The 18,625-nt window shown below is 43.9% G+C and overlaps 1 protein-coding gene across 1 annotated transcript in view; it reads right to left on the bottom strand.

The window, feature by feature from the left end:
• Positions 1 to 1,309: 1,309 nt before the first annotated feature.
• LOC138850939 (uncharacterized) overlaps positions 1,310 to 18,625 on the bottom strand; it is a 19,761-nt gene continuing 2,445 nt past the window's right edge. The window contains exons 2-3 of the mRNA XM_070095189.1: positions 3,069 to 3,972; positions 1,310 to 2,354 (exon numbers count right to left, since the gene is read on the bottom strand). Coding sequence (XP_069951290.1) covers positions 1,895 to 2,354; positions 3,069 to 3,972 — 1,364 coding nt within the window. The 3' untranslated portion in view covers positions 1,310 to 1,894. The remainder of the gene's footprint in view (positions 2,355 to 3,068; positions 3,973 to 18,625) is intronic.

The raw sequence follows: 18,625 nt of genomic DNA, 5'->3' as shown, positions 1-18,625 counted from the left end.
GGCCCCGGACACTTATGGTGTTTTCTCTTAGTGTACCAATGGCGCCCCTACTTTTTATTGGGGGCATTTTGCATCGCCTGCCCAGTCTTTTACTTTCGTAGGGAGTGATTTCTGTGTGCAGATTCGGGACCATTCCTTCCAGGATTTTCCAAGTGTAGATTATGATATATATCTCTCTCCTGCGTTCCAACGTGTACAAGTCAAGTGCTTCCAAGCGTTCCCAGTAGTTAAGGTGCTTCACAGAACTTATACATGCAGTAAAGGATCTCTGTACACTCTCCAGATCTGCAATTTCACCTGCTTTCAATGAAGATGTTAGTGTACAGCAGTATTCCAGCCTAGAGAGAACAAGTGATTTGAAAAGGATCATCATTGGCTTGGCATCTCTCGTTTTGAACGTTCTCATTATCCATCCTATCATTTTCTTTGCACTTGTGATCGTGGCACTGTTGTGATCCTTGAAAGTGAGATCCTCAGACATTACTACTCCCAGGTCCCTTACATTATTTTTCCGCTCTATTGTATGGCCAGAGTTTGTAGTATACTCTGTTCTAGTTACTATCTCCTCCAGTTTTCCATAACGGAGTAGTTGGAATTTGTCCTCATTAAACATCATATTGTTTTCCGTTGCCCACTGGAAAACTTTGTTTATATCTTCTTGGAGGTTAACCGCGTCCTCAGCAGATGACAGCCTCGTGTAGATCCTCGTATCATCCGCAAAGGATGATACGGTGCTGTGGTGTATCTCTGTCTATGTCTGATATGAGGATTAGGAATAAGATGGGGACGAGTACTGTGCCTTGTGGAACAGAGCTCTTCACTATAGGAGCCTCCGACTTAACTCTGCTGACCACTACTCTTTGTGTTCGATTTGTTATGAAGTTGAAGATCCATCTCCCTACTTTCCCAGTTATTCCTTTAGCACGTATTTTGTGTGCTATTACGCCATGATCGCATTTGTCAAACGCTTTTGCAAAGTCTGTGTATATTACATCTGCATTCTTATTTTCTTCCAGTGCATCCAAGGCCATATCATAGTGATCCAGTAGTTGAGAGAGGCAGGAGCGACCTGGTGTAAACTGTGGGACCCATAGCCTCGGAGAAGTGGATAAAAAGGCTTCAAGGAAGAATATTTGGATTTCTTCCTGAAGCTATTTGAATATTCCATTTCCCCCACCAACTCATCTTTTCATTCTTTCTTGCCTATAGGTATATTTTATTACATAATATGGTGCAAAAATTTAAGAGATGCACTACTGATATAAAGATGACATAAACAGCACATGAGATGTGAAAGATACATGTCTAGTACATATTGTTACGTGTTTGTCATTGATTATAATGCGAAAATCTCATCCAGCTCCTCAGAGCTGGGGCGCGTGCCCAAAATACATAACCCCTCTGAACAGCAGCGCTTAGTCGCTGGAATTCAATTCAATTCAAAGTTTATTCTCTATAAGGATTACAATGCTGAGTTTACAGAAATTTGGTTATTGTTTGGTTTACATGTAGTAAAATTGTGATTACAGAGTGTACCACTAGAACGCTTAGCATGCCTTGCTGCCCTTGGACCCCTAGTTACCCTGATATGGGCAAATTCTCCATATTTTCTAAACTTTTGGGACTCCCTGAAGCCCATGTAATCTTCATTTAGGCTTAAGTTTGCCCAAAATACTCTGCATAACATTGGGCTTTCTACACGCGTTATCAAGTGTTATTTATTTTTGTACAAACAACGTATCATGTGGAAAAAAATTATTAATTTGAATTAGAATTTATAAAATATTAAATATACATAATTTCTTCCCTCATAGACATTCATTCAACAATCTTTAACTATTGCTAATATTATATGTTCCATAACTCCGTAACAAGATCTGTGTAAGATTATCATCTAAGATATTACTCCATATTCTAACATCTCATCAAATATAGAGAGAAGTCGAGGTCGCAGAAGTGGATTACTATCTAGCTGTTTCAACATCCTTTCCCTTTGCTCCTTTACAAGCGTTTCAATGTCTCCATCAGTTATATCATCCAGATCCATCACCTCCGCTGCCTGACTCACCACAACAGGCACAACCATCATTCCCATTATCAAACCAAACAAGTTCTTCTTGTGATATTCCTCTCGTAGTTCCTGAGATGTAAACTCAGCTTTGGTTCCTCCTGCCTCCAGCACCTCTCTTAAGGACTCATAGTAAACATTCAAGAAAGTTTCCAAATTGTCCTTCCTTTCAGGACCATTGAAACTGGTGTACATGAAGTAGTTGAGGTCTGTGGCTGGCGAAGCTTTGCGACTGATTTGGAAGTCCAGCAGTCTTACATCGACCGGGACACCTGTCTCATCGTACCTGTTGGATACATATTTGCATGGAAGTCAATTTAAGTTATAATAAACGACTGTCGCTGAATAAACAGAAAGGTGGACGGGAGGCTTGAACTGTGGTCACGAGATCAACAGGTCCAGCCCAGTGGCGTAGTTGTAAACCATTGGACCTGTTAATCTCTGAACCAAGATCAGAGTCTCCCGTCCATCTTTCCGATTATTTAACCACAGTGAATGGTAGTTGAATTCCAAGAGTTTTCGTGAGGTTTCGATTATATTTCCAAGAAAATTCTTTTAGAATGAAACAGAAAGACGAAGAAAACGTTTGTAATTTACTTAATATTCAGTGCAGTTAAATTATTAAAACATTAGTTGTTTATTGTGATCTCATTATAAATATTAACATAAAATGTTGGAAGTGTAATGAACACTAGACATTGGAAACAAATTTGCTTGGAGTCATAAATATTACAAGAAATTAATGAGCTGAGGAGGGTCTCAGAGGCCGAAGTATAAAGCCCACTCTTGATCCAAGAAATTGGAGCTGCCCACTATTGTGTGTTTGTGCAAGACAAGTAGGTTCGTTCCCCGTAGGGGACTTAACCCTCTGACCTCTCCCATGAGACGAAAGAATAGCGATCCGGCTTTGGATCAAACCTGAATACATCCAGTTTTCCTAAGGCGCTGCATGACCACTGTGGGTTTGAATGCTTTCCTATGACTATAATATTATGCTTACTTGAACAAGATGTTGTTGTTCCAGCAGTCACCATGACAAAGCACATCAAAGGGAGGACTCTTCTTTATTTGTTCCAGGAAGACGTCGCTGCTACTTGGTGCAAAGTCTTTCAGCCAGTCAACAACTTTTTTGTACCCACCGATTCTCTCTGCTATCTCTGCTGAATTCTCGACTTCTGAAGTAAGCATTTTCTTAAAGTCGACGTCTCCAATAATAGACTGAAAGTCTTTCTTAATATATGTGTATTTTTCTTCTAAAACTACTGATGTTTCTTTTTGACATAAGATAGAGGCAGCGTGAAGTTTACCTAGTTCCTTGAGGACAAGGACAGCGTGGGCCTTGTCCATTCCTTTCATGCGGTCAAACATTTTGAAACCTTCCGGGCGCAAATCTCCAAGGAATATAACTTCCTCTTGTTCAGTCAAGTGAGCAAAATAGCAGTGAGGAGCCCGTATTGGTTCACATCCTCCACGACTGAGCTGAGCGTTGAATAAGGGCAAAAGTTCCAGGTAATATCCCGCCTCCTTCTGAAAAACTGCAGTCGAAAATTCATTGAATATTGAGAGGGCCCGACATGGATTACATTTCACTACAAATGAGGTTTTTCTGTCATTTCCTTCTTTATGATAACAAACATCTACACTTGTCACGACGCATGCGTAGTTGTCACCCTTGTTAGTGAAGTCTGTAACAGTCCATGAGAGCAGCTGTGCACTGCTGCCTTGTTGTGCCTTCAGAGCTTGTTTGACGTGCGACTCTGTGATGAGATTTCGATATGTTTTTTGTGGAGCCTCAGTCACCTCTTTTACCTGCTTCACATCTACTGCCTCTTCTGCTTGCCTGCCATTCACTGTATTCTCTGCTTGCCTGCCATTGACTGCCTTTTCTGCTTGCTTGTCACACACTGCAAAAGATAAATGTCAGTATGAATATATTTTAATCCTTTTTTAAGCTTATAGTGGATGGAGTGGTATGAGGTGATGGTGACTTACAGATAACCCGTATGGATCATTCAGTTACTGTAATGAGTATTGGAGGCTTGGTCATCCTTCCCCTATGTGTGGAGACAACGAGCTACATAGACCCTTAAGGGTTTAGCGCTTGATTACAGCAACAGCAGCAATGGTAAAAATAAAGCACGGAACTGGTAGGATTAGAACCCATGGCCATAGATTCATTAAACTCCAGGTCAGTGCGTAAGCCACTGGGCCAGCTGGCTATAGTTAGATTCATTCAGCTAGGTATATTGCAATAGTGTTATTACTATTTCAAGAGTAATAATAATAATAATAATAATAATAATAATAATAATAATAATGGACACGGGGGTCGTCCCACAGTTACTAAAAACAACAGACATAGCCCCACTCCACAAAGGGGGCAGTAAAGCAACAGCAAAGAACTACAGACCGATAGCACTAACATCTCATATCATAAAAATCTTTGAAACGGTCCTAAGAAGCAAGATCACCACCCATCTAGAAACCCATCAGTTACACAACCCAGGGCAACATGGGTTTAGAACAGGTCTTTCCTGTCTGTCTCAACTATTGGATCACTACGACAAGGTCCTAAATGCACTAGAAGATAAAAAGAATGCAGATGTAATATATACAGACTTTGCAAAAGCCTTCGACAAGTGTGACCATGGCGTAATAGCGCACAAAATGCCTGCTAAAGGGATAACAGGAAAAGTCGGTCGATGGATCTATAATTTCCTCACTAACAGAACACAGAGAGTAGTCGTCAACAGAGTAAAGTCCGAGGCAGCTACGGTGAAAAGCTCTGTTCCACAAGGCACAGTACTAGCTCCCATCTTGTTCCTCATCCTCATATCCGACATAGACAAGGATGTCAGCCACAGCACCGTGTCTTCCTTTGCAGATGACACCCGAATCTGCATGACAGTGATACTCCACAACATTCACCCAACACCCATCGCCTACTATTCACCCGAAGCCACAGCCAATGGACAAGGGTCAGAACAATAAAAGAAGATCCAGTAACCAGCTAAGGACTCCTAACATCAAAGGTGAGAGCAGTAATAACACGAGGAAAACTTGTAGTACTGCCAGCCAGGACACAACCCTCATCACCCACCGACATCACCACAACACACGACAGACAACAACAAACATGGCCGCCGCTACATTCCAAGATAACTCCTTCCCAGTATTTGATGTCAAGAAGATCACCGACCCAGAAATAGCTAAACTCCTTATGATTCAGAACCAAACGATCACCAAACTAACTCAAGAAATGCAGGAACTAAAGGCTAGCAATGCAGATTACCTCAACAAGATCACTGCTCTAGAACATAAACTAGACACTCTAGAACAACAAAGCAACACCCACACCCAGTCCCTAGACACCATCAACACTCTAAAAGACCAAGTCACCCTACTTACTACCAACATTACAGAGAAAAGATCAAGAGTGGACCAACAACTTGCCACTGTCATAACCAACTTCCAAGACCATAATGACCAACAGCAGCTATCTGACGCTGTTGTAGTTAACAGCAAACATCTCCCACCCACAGTCACCCAAGAGACCTGCATGGAGACCACCCTACAGCTTATCAAGGACCACCTTCGCCTTAACATACGTAGTGATGACTTAAAGGATTGCAAACTGATGGGCTATCATGCAGGTAAAAAAACAGTGCTGTTAAAATTCCAAACTAGCCTACACTGAAGCAACCTACTAAAAACATCTATTTCTATGAAAACTGATGTTTACGTCAATGAGTGCCTTACCAAAACGAGACAAAACCTTCTTTATCGGCTAAGAAAATTACGCTATGCCCAAAAAATCCACCAGTGCTTTGTGAGGGATGGAAAAATAGCAGTTAGGAAACAGCCCACTGGGAAGAGATACTTCATCTCCACAGAACATGACCTTAAAACATTCCTAAGTGAGGCTGGACTAACAGAATCAGAGTAAAGTGCAGATAATACCCATAGTCCACCGTTAGTGTTATATTGTCATAAATTTGTGCCCCCCTAAAATTCTAATACCCCAACTACTTTTGATTGTCTTTGTTGTATTCAACAACCATTCTACCTCATAGTCTTAATTGTATTTAATATCTACAGAATCTATCTCCTTTTTTACAACTTACCACATCACTGTTCCATCTTATTTTTTTATAAACTAACCATAACTTGTCTTCAATAATTCTACCTCACTTTAAAAAATACTCAATTGCCCAATTTTATTCTAAATCCCTATTATTGCCCAATTTTACTTTAAACTATATTGATCAAACTTATTGTAAACTTCTTTTATTGACCATTTTTATTCCATACTTTTTAACCTAGTATTTTCAACTACAACTTTTATATCATCCTGTCTACCATCTTACTAGCATATTATAACCAAGTCATTGCCATTTTTATTTTTATCATTTTTTTTATTATTATTTTGCTACCTTAATTTGTGTATTTTATCCTGTCAATTTAAATCTAATTATACTCTAATTCTTGTAAACAACTTATATAAGACCTTAGTGAAATTACAATTGAGAGTCTTGTTCCTTTATTATATTATTAGATTAATCACAGTTTTACTCTAGCTCATTCTAGCTCAATACATAGTCAATACCAAATTCACTATACTAGACCATAGTGCAATTACTAGTGAGAGACTGGTGCTATTTGTAATTTGTATTTTTATACTATTAGACTAAACCTAGTTGTACTATAGCTCTTTCTAGCTCAATACATAGTCAATACCAAATTCACTATATTAGACCGTAGTGCAATTACTAGTGAGAGACTGGTGCTATTTTTAATTTGTATTTTTATATTATTAGATTAAATTCAGTTGTACCATAGCTCATTCTACCTCAAGACATAGTCAATACCAAATTCACTTTTTAGACCATAGTGCAATTACTAGTGAGAGACTAGTGCTATTTTTAATTTGTACTTTTATATTATTAGATTAAACCTATTGTACTATAGCTCATTCTAGCTCAAAACATAGACTCCACAAAAGTCATTATTAGACCTTAGTGCAATTACAAGTGAGAGTCTTGTTCTATTTTTAATTTGTATTTTTATATTAAACCATACCCCCGGCCGGGATTGAACCCGCGGTCATAGAGTCTCAAAACTCCAGCCCGTCGCGCTAACCACTAGTTTATACCTAGTTGTACTTTAGTTCATTCCAGCACAACACATAGACAACATCAACTTCATTATGTGTAGTAGTGACTATACCCTACATTACCAAAATACTCTAGCTATATACTTGTCCAAACTTCCTACCACTACAGATATCAGTAGTAGAACTCAACACACAACTCAGGATATAAATAACCATAATTTAAACCTAGAAGATGATTGATCACGTTGACCCTGATCTAAACCTCCATAATCTGACACCCAATCAAAACCTATTGGAAAGTAACTGCCTTTATTACACAGCATCACAAGCCACCACTATCCTAAACAATGCTAAAAGTCTATCAGTACTTAACGACAACATCAGATCCTTAAGCAAACACTATGATGACCTCCTAGCACTCCTTGAATCACTAAAGACACCCTTCTCCTGCATTATTCTTACTGAGACCTGGCTTAAGCAAGACACAATAGATATCTACCCTCTACCAGGATACACAGCAATTCACAACTGCAGAACAAACCAAGTTGGGAGTGGTATTGCAATCTATTACTCTAACCAATTATCTTGTCTTAGCACCACTTGCTTTAGTGATGAATATGGGGGATACATTTTTGCTAATTTTACTGTAAAAAACCTTAAGACGCCTATAACAATCGGTGCCATTTACCGGATACCTCACACAAACATCCCAAATTTCAGTGAGAAATTAAAGTCACTAATAACAAACAGACAAATGAATAAGCACCACCTTCTCTTAGCTGGAGACTTCAACATCAACCTTGGCTTACTAGATGATCAGCCTGTAACTGATTTCATCAACAATATGAACAACACACTTCTCATACCAACAATAACTAAACCAACCAGGCTCACTGAGACAAGTGCAACCATAATAGTCCACATATGGACCAATATACTAGCCCCCCTTAAATCAGGGATAATCACAGATAGCACTACAGACCACTACCCTACCTTCCTCCTGACAAACATTAGCAAACCACCACTTGAATACAACAAAGTCTCATTTAGACTCCATGACGAGGCCTCAGTAAGGAAGTTCACAGCTGACCTAGAGACTGTTGATTGGCCTACAGAATTCTCCAAGGCCAATGGTATTGATGACTGGACAGACATTTTTCTTAACAAATTACTTAGACTATACAACAAACATTGTCCTATAAAAACAAAACAGATCACAAACAAACGGCTTGGTTGCCCATGGCTAACCAGCACCATTCTGAAATCCATTGACAAGAAACACCAATATGAAAAGCAATATAGACAGGGCTTAATACACAAAGATACTCTTAAACACTATTCATCAGCTCTCACCAAAGTGATAAAAAAAGCCAAACAACTATACTACTCCAGTAGATTCACAGACACTAGAGGAGATATAAAAATGACCTGGAAAACACTCTCTCAGATTCTAGGGACCCACAAACTGAGAAAAACCAAGAATATTGTCCTAACTAAACCTAATGAAACACCACTACATCCCACTGACACAGCTAACAAGATAAACGACTTCTTCTCAAACATAGGATCTAATCTCGCCAGTAAAATCCCACATGCCAATGCCCATGCCGGGGACTACCTAGATGGAAATTTCCCAAATTCCTTCTATCTTGCACCAACTGAGCCCACGGAAGTCATTGAGATCATAAAGTCACTTAAAAATAACTCGGGGAATCTGTCTCATGTCCCACCATTACTGTACAAGCGAGCGGCCCATGTCCTTTCGCATGCTATTTCATTACTTTTTAACAAGTCAATAGAGACTAGCACCTTCCCGAAACTACTCAAGATGGCAAGGGTTACACCAATACATAAAGGTGGTGACCCTACAGACTTAAACAACTATAGGTCAATATCTAACTTACCATTGCTATCCAAAATCTTTGAGAAACTCGTGCACAGGAGACTGTATTCATTTATAACGGCTCAAAACATACTCAACCTCTGCCAGTTTGGATTCAGGAAAAATAAAAGCACTAATGATGCAATCATAAAAATGCTAGATCTGCTTTACACAGCATTGGAAAATAAGGAATATCCACTAGGAATTTTTATTGACCTAAGAAAAGCTTTTGACACAGTAGATCACGACATCCTACTCCACAAACTTGATCACTACGGTATAAGAGGCCATGAGCTTGCTTATTTCAAATCTTACATTACTAATAGGTATCAGTACGTCATCATTAAAGACACAGCATCAGCAACACGGCCACTTGATACTGGAGTTCCGCAGGGAAGTGTCCTTGGTCCCCTGCTCTTCCTCATATACATCAATGACCTTCCAAACGTATCCCAACACCTGAAACCCATTCTCTTTGCTGATGACACGACTTATGTCATCTCTCACCCTAATCTTGCCACCCTCAACACCATTGTGAATGAGGAGCTGATTAAAATATCGACTTGGATGACAGCCAATAAACTTACGCTTAACACTGACAAAACCTACTATATTATGTTTGGTAGCAGAGCAGGAGATGCACAAATTAACATTAAGATTGACAACACTCTAATTACCAGAAATAATGGGGGAAAATTCCTAGACTTATACCTTGACAACAACCTGAATTTCAGCACCCATATCCAGCATATAGCCAAAAAAGTATCCAAAATGGTTGGGATCCTCTCCAAGATACGATACTACGTGCAGCAAAATGCCCTTCTCACACTATACCACTCACTTATTTATCCATACCTCACCTATGCTATTTGTGCTTGGGGATCAACTGCAGCAACACACCTAAAGCCAATAATAACCCAACAAAAAGCTGCAGTAAGAATAATCACTAAATCCCATCCCTGGCAACACACCCCCCCACTCTTCATAGATCTAAACTTACTCCCAGTTCAGTACATCCACACTTACTACTGTGCAATCTACATCTACAGGGCCTTAAACTCTAATATCAACCTTGACCTAAAACGCTTTCTTGATAGTTGTGACAGAACCCACAGGCATAACACCAGACATAAACATCTCTACGACATTCCCCGTGTCCGACTAAACCTTTACAAAAATTCAATGTATGTCAAAGGCCCTAAAATCTGAAATACCCTACCTGAGAACTCTAGAACTGCAGACACATTCATCACCTTCAAAACTACCATTAGAAAACATCTTATCTCCCTGATACACCCCGTCAACTAACTATACGAATACCACCTGGTGGTTCACACTTACACTCACTCACTCATTTGACCATAAACAGAAATATTAATCTCAGTCTTAAAATAATGAATCCTGTGATACTCCAATACTGAAACTATGTACTGTGCCAAAACAAAAGCATTCACATTGCTAAACTCACAAACTAGTATTTAGTCACTTAGCCATAATACCAACTTACCTCATAATTTGTAATATTTTACAATTAAGAATAAAACTAAGTATGCCCGAAATGCCTAGCCATGCTAAGCGTTCTAGTGGTACACTCTGTAATCACAATTTTACTACATGTAAACCAAACATTGCCAAATTTCTGTAAACTCAGCATTGTAATCCTTATAGAGAATAAACTTTGAATTGAATTGAATTGAATTGAATTTGAATTGAATTGAATTGAATTGCAGACACTGCAAGGCTCCAGGCGGACATCAACCGAATCTTTCAGTGGGCTGCAGAAAACAATATGAAGTTCAACTATGAGAAATTTCAATTACTCAGATATGGTAAACACGAGGAAATTAAATCTTCATCAGAGTACAAAACAAATTCTGGCCACAAAATAGAGCGAAACACCAACGTCAAAGACCTGGGAGTGATCATGTCGGAGGATCTCACCTTCAAGGACCATAACATTGTATCAATCGCATCTGCTAGACAAATGACAGGCTGGATAATGAGAACCTTCAAAACTAGGGAGGCCAAGCCCATGATGACACTCTTCAGGTCACTTGTTCTATCTAGGCTGGAATATTGCTGCACACTAACAGCACCTTTCAAGGCAGGTGAAATTGCTGACCTAGAAAATGTACAGAGAACCTTCACGGCGCCCATAACGGAGATAAAACACCTCAATTACTGGGAGCGCTTGAGGTTCCTGAACCTGTATTCCCTGGAACGCAGGCGGGAGAGATACATGATTATATACACCTGGAAAATCCTAGAGGGACTAGTACCGAACTTGCACACGAAAATCACTCACTACGAAAGCAAAAGACTTGGCAGACGATGCAACATCCCCCCAATGAAAAGCAGGGGTGTCACTAGCACGTTAAGAGACCATACAATAAGTGTCAGGGGCCCGAGACTGTTCAACTGCCTCCCAGCATACATAAGGGGGATTACCAACAGACCCCTGGCAGTCTTGAAGCTGGCACTGGACAAGCACCTAAAGTCGGTTCCTGACCAGCCTGGCTGTGGCTCGTACGTTGGTTTGCGTGCAGCCAGCAGCAACAGCTTGGTTGATCAGGCTCTGATCCACCAGGAGGCCTGGTCACAGACCGGGCCGCGTTCGCGTTGACCCCCAGAACTTTCTCCAGGTAAACTCCAGGTAATAATAATAATAATAATATAATACATCATCGTGACATGCAGTGGGGGCTTGACTGCCTTGTTTGTCCAATAATAGTGACTCGCCATTTTTCCCTAGATTTAGTGCTTCTTTTTCATAATAAACACATTCCCCATACTAATTGCTAATACAAATTCCATTTGCCTATATCTATATATTTTGAAGTAATTTTGAAGTGATTGCTGATTACAATGGTCAGTTTGAAGAAAAGATTATTAGAGTTGTTTACGAAGCATGACCTTGCTAAAATATAAGGTAATATTTCTGTAATATTTTTGTGAGCTAATTCATGTCTGAATAAATAACTTATTGCGATTTTAACCAAATATAAACATGTAAATAGTTCATTACCATTGTAACTTGATAAGTTAGCAAAACTTTGTGACCCACTTCCTCAAACTATTATATGCCTCTAGTCTTCTGACTACCATCCACAGGATGGGTATGGGGTGCTACCATCCACAGGATGGGTATGGGGTGACTACCATCCACAGGATGGGTATGGGGTGACTACCATCCACAGGATGGGTATGGGGTAACTACCATCCACAAGATGGGTATGGGGTGCTACCATCCACAGGATGGGTATGGGGTGACTACCATCCACAAGATGGGTATGGGGTGCTACCATCCACAGGATGGGTATGGGGTAACTACCATCCACAAGATGGGTATGGGGTGCTACCATCCACAGGATGGGTATGGGGTGACTACCATCCACAAGATGGGTATGGGGTGACTACCATCCACAAGATGGGTATGGGGTGCTACCATCCAAAGGATGGGTATGGGGTAACTACCATCCACAAGATGGGTATGGGTTGCTACCATCCACAGGATGGGTATGGGGTAACTACCATCCACAAGATGGGTATGGGGTGACTACCAACCACAGGATGGGTATGGGGTGACTACCATCCACAAGATGGGTATGGGGTGACTACCATCCACAGGATGGGTATGGGGTAACTACCATCCACAAGATGGGTATGGGGTGCTACCATCCACAGGATGGGTATGGGGTAACTACCATCCACAAGATGGGTATGGGGTGCTACCATCCACAGGATGGGTATGGGACGACTACCATCCACAAGATGGGTATGGGGTGACTACCATCCACAGGATGGGTATGGGGTAACTACCATCCACAAGATGGGTATGGGGTAACTACCATCCACAAGATGGGTATGGGGTAACTACCATCCACAAGATGGGTATGGGGTAACTACCATCCACAAGATGGTTATGGGGTGACTACCACCCACAGGATGGGTATGGGGTGACTACCATCCACAGGATGGGTATGGGGTGACTACCATCCACAAAATGGGTATGGGGTGACTACCATCCACAAGATGGGTATGGGGTGACTACCATCCACAAGATGGGTATGGGGTGACTACCATCCACAAGATGGGTATGGGGTGACTACCATCCACAAGATGGGTATGGAGTGACTACCATCCACAGGATGGGTATGGGGTGACTACCATCCACAAGATGGGTATGGGGTGACTACCATCCACAAGATGGGTATGGAATGACTACCATCCACAGGATGGGTATGGGGTGACTACCATCCACAGGATGGGTATGGGGTGACTACCATCCACAGGATGGGTATGGGGTAACTACCATCCACAGGATGGGTATGGGGTGACTACCAACCACAGGATGGGTATGGGGTAACTACCATCCACAAGATGGGTATGGGGTGACTACCATCCACAGGATGGGTATGGGGTAACTACCATCCACAAGATGGGTATGGGCTGATTACCATACACAGGATGGGTATAGGGTGACTACCATCCACTGGATGGGTATGGGGTAACTACCATCCACAAGATGGGTATGGGGTGACTACCATCCACAGGATGGGTATGGGGTGACTACCATCCACAGGATGGGTATGAGGTAACTACCATCCACAAGATGGGTATGGGGTAACTACCATCTTCAGGATGGGTATGGGGTGACTACCATCCACATGATGGGTATGGGGTAACTACCATCCACAAGATGGGTATGGGGTGACTACCATCCACAGGATGGGTATGGGGTGCTACCATCCACAGGATGGGTATGGGGTAACTACCATCCACAAGATGGGTATGGGGTGACTACCATCCACAAGATAGGTATGGGGTAACTACCATCCACAAGATGGGTATGGGGTGCTACCATCCACAGGATGGGTATGGGGTGACTACCATCCACAAGATGGGTATGGGGTGACTACCATCCACAGGATGGGTATGGGGTAACTACCATCCACAAGATGGGTATGGGGTGCTACCATCTACAGGATGGGTATGGGGTAACAACCATCCACAAGATGGGTATGGGGTGCTACCATCCACAGGATGGGTATGGGGTGACTACCATCCACAAGATGGGTATGGGGTGAATACCAACCACAAGATGGGTATGGGGTGACTACCATCCACAAGATGGGTATGGGGTGACTACCATCCAAAGGATGGGTATGGGGTAACTACCATCCACAATATGGGTATGGGGTGCTACCATCCACAAAATGGGTATGGGGTAACTACCATCCACAAGATGGGTATGGGGTAACTACCATCCACAAGATGGGTATGGGGTAACTACCATCCACAAGATGGGTATGGGGTACCTACCAACCACAAGATGGGTATGGGGTGACTACCATCCACAGGATGGGTATTAGGGACTACAATCCACAAGGGGTATGGGGTGACTACCATCCACAAGATGGGTATGGGGTGACTACCATCCACAAGATGGGTATGGGGTGACTACCATCCACAAGATGGGTATGGGGTGACTACCATCCACAAGATGGGTATGGGGTAACTACCATCCACAAGATGGGTATGGGGTAACTACCATCCACAAGATGGGTATGGGGTAACTACCATCCACAAGATGGGTATGGGGTGACTACCATCCACAGGATGGGTATGGGGTGACTACCATCCACAAGATGGGTATGGGGTGACTACCATCCACAGAATGGGTATGGGGTAACTACCATCCACAAGATGAGTATGGGGTGACTACCATCCACAGGATGGGTATGGGGTGACTACCAACCACAGGATGGGTATGGGGTGACTACCATCCTCAAGATGGGTATGGGGTGACTACCATAAACAGAATGGGTATGGGGTAACTACCATCCACAAGGGGGTGACTACCAACCACAGGATGGGTATGGGGTGACTACCATCCACAGGATGGGTATGGGGTGACTACCATCCACAGGATGGGTATGGGGTGACTACCAACCACAGGATGGGTATGGGGTGACTACCATCCACAAGATGGGTATGGGGTGACTACCATCCACAGGATGGGTATGGGGTGACTACCATCCACAGGATGGGTATGGGGTGACTACCATCCACCAGATGGGTATGGGGTATGATGGGTATGGGGTACTACCATCCACAAGATGATGGGGTATACCATCCACAAGATGGGTATGGGGTAACTACCATCCACAGGATGGGCATGGGGTGACTACCATCCACATGATGGGTATGGGTATACCATCCACATGATGGGTATGGGGTCACTACCATCCACAAGATGGGTATGGGGTGACTATCATCCACAAGATGGGTATGGGGTGAACTACCATCCACAAGATGGGTATGGGGTGACTACCATCCACAAGATGGGTATGGGGTGACTACCATCCACAGGATGGGTATGGGGTGACTACCATCCACAATGGGTATGGGGTATGGGGTATGGGGTACCATCCACAGGAGGGTATGATGGGTATGGGGTGGGGTAACTACCATCCACAAGATGGGTATGGGGTGATTACTACCATCCACAAGATGGGTATGGGGTGACTACCATCCACAAGATGGGTATGGGGTGACTACCATCCACAAGATGGGTATGGGGTGACTACCATCCACAAGATGGGTATGGGTATGGGGTGGGGTAACTACCATCCACAGAATGATGGGTATGGGGTGACTACCATCCTCAGGATGGGTATGGGGTGACACCATCCACAAGGATGGGGTGATGGGGTGGGGTAACTACCATCCACAAGATGGGTATGGGATGACTACCAACCACAGGATAGGTATGGGGTGACTACCATCCTCAAGATGGGTATGGGGTAACTACTATCCACAAGATGGGTATGGGGTATGGGGTGGGGTAACTACCATCCACAAGATGGGTATGGGGTAACTACCATCCACAGGATGGGTATGGGGTGACTACCATCCACATGATGGGTATGGGGTGATGGGTATGGGGTGACTACCATCCACAAGATGGGTGGGTATGAGGGGTGACTACCATCCACAGGACGGGTATGGGGTGACTACCATCCACAAGATGATGGGGTGACTACCATCCACAAGGGGGTATGGGGTATGGGGTGACTACCATCCACAGGATGGGTATGGGGTATGGGGGTATGGGGTGACTACCATCCACAAGATGGGTATGGGGTGACTACCATCCACAAGGATGGGTATGGGGTGACTACCATCCACAGGATGGGTATGACTGGGTATGGGGTGACTACCATCCACAGGATGGGTATGGGGTAACTACCATCCACAGGATGGGTATGGGGTGACTACCATCCACAGGATGGGTATGGGGTGACTACCATCCACAAGATGGGTATGGGGTGACTACCATCCACAGGATGGGTATGGGGTGACTACCATCCACAAGATGGGTATGGGGTGACTACCATCCACAGGATGGGTATGGGGTAACTACCATCCACACAGGATGGGTATGGGGTGATATGTATGGGGTGACTACCAACCACAGGATGGGTATGGGGTGACTACCATCCACAGGATGGGTATGGGGTATGGGGTGACTACCATCCACAGGATGATGGGTATGGGGTATGGGGTGACTACCATCCACAGGATGGGTATGGGTATGGGGTAACTACCATCCACAAGATGGGTATGGGGTGACTGCCATCCACAAGATGGGTATGGGGTGAACTACCATCCACAAGATGGGTATGGGGTGACTACCATCCACAAGATGGGTATGGGGTGACTACCATCCACAGGATGGGGTAACTGGGGTATACCATCCACAAGGGGTATGGGGTGACTACCATCCACAAGATGGGTATGGGGTGACTACCATCCACAGAATGGGTATGGGGTAACTACCATCCACAAGATGGGTATGGGATGACTACCAACCACAGGATAGGTATGGGGTGACTACCATCCTCAAGATGGGTATGGGGTAACTACTATCCACAAGATGGGTATGGGGTAACTACCATCCACAAGATGGGTATGGGGTAACTACCATCCACAAGATGGGTATGGGGTAACTACCATCCACAGGATGGGTATGGGGTGACTACCATCCACATGATGTATACCATCCACAGGGGTGGGGTGACTACCATGGGTATGGGTTGACCCATCCACAAGATGGGTATGGGGTGACTACCATCCACAGGATGGGTATGGGGTGACTGGGGTATGGGGTGACTACCATCCACAAGATGGGTATGGGGTAACTACCATCCACAAGATGGGTATGGGGTGACTACCATCCACAGGATGGGTATGGGGTGACTACCATCCACAAGATGGGTATGGGGTAACTACTATCCACAAGATGGGTATGGGGTAACTACCATCCACAAGATGGGTATGGGGTAACTACCATCCACAAGATGGGTATGGGGTAACTACCATCCACAGGATGGGTATGGGGTGACTACCATCCACATGATGGGTATGGGGTAACTACCATCCACAAGATGGGTATGGGGTGACTACCATCCACAAGATGGGTATGGGGTGACTACCATCCACAAGAGGGGTATGGGGTGCTACCATCCACAGGATGGGTATGGGGTAACTACCATCCACAAGATGGGTATGGGTATCCACAGGGGGTGACTACCATCCACAAGATGGGTATGGGGTAACTACCATCCACAAGATGGGTATGGGGTAACTACCATCCACAAGATGGGTATGGGGTAACTACCATCCACAAGATGGGTATGGGGTGACTACCATCCACAGGATGGGTATGGGGTGACTACCATCCACAAGATGGGTATGGGGTGACTACCATCCACAAGATGGGTATGGGGTGACTACCATCCACAAGATGGGTATGGGGTGACTACCATCCACAGGATGGGTATGGGGTAACTACCATCCACAAGATGGGTATGGGGTGCTACCATCCACAGGATGGGTATGGGGTAACTACCATCCACAAGATGGGTATGGGGTAACTACCATCCACAAGATGGGTATGGGGTAACTACCATCCACAAGATGGGTATGGGGTAACTACCATCCACAAGATGGGTATGGGGTGACTACCATCCACAGGATGGGTATGGGGTGACTACCATCCACAAGATGGGTATGGGGTGACTACCATCCACAAGATGGGTATGGGGTGACTACCATCCACAAGATGGGTATGGGGTGACTACCATCCACAAGATGGGTATGGGGTGACTACCATCCACAAGATGGGTATGGGGTGACTACCATCCACAAGATGGGTATGGGGTAACTACCATCCACAAGATGGGTATGGGGTGACTACCATCCACAAGATGGGTATGGGGTGACTACCATCCACAGGATGGGTATGGGGTGACTACCATCCACAGGATGGGTATGGGGTGACTACCATCCACAAGATGGGTATGGGGTGACTACCATCCACAAGATGGGTATGGGGTGACTACCATCCACAGGATGGGTATGGGGTGACTACCATCCACAGGATGGGTATGGGGTGACTACCATCCACAGGATGGGTATGGGGTGACTACCATCCACAGGATGGGTATGGGGTGACTACCATCCACAGGATGGGTATGGGGTGACTACCATCCACAGG

Source organism: Cherax quadricarinatus, chromosome 49 (genome assembly GCF_038502225.1).
Source record: "Cherax quadricarinatus isolate ZL_2023a chromosome 49, ASM3850222v1, whole genome shotgun sequence".
In the NCBI taxonomy this organism is placed as follows: Eukaryota; Metazoa; Arthropoda; class Malacostraca; order Decapoda; family Parastacidae; genus Cherax; species Cherax quadricarinatus.
This window is presented reverse-complemented; position numbering and strand designations above follow the sequence as displayed.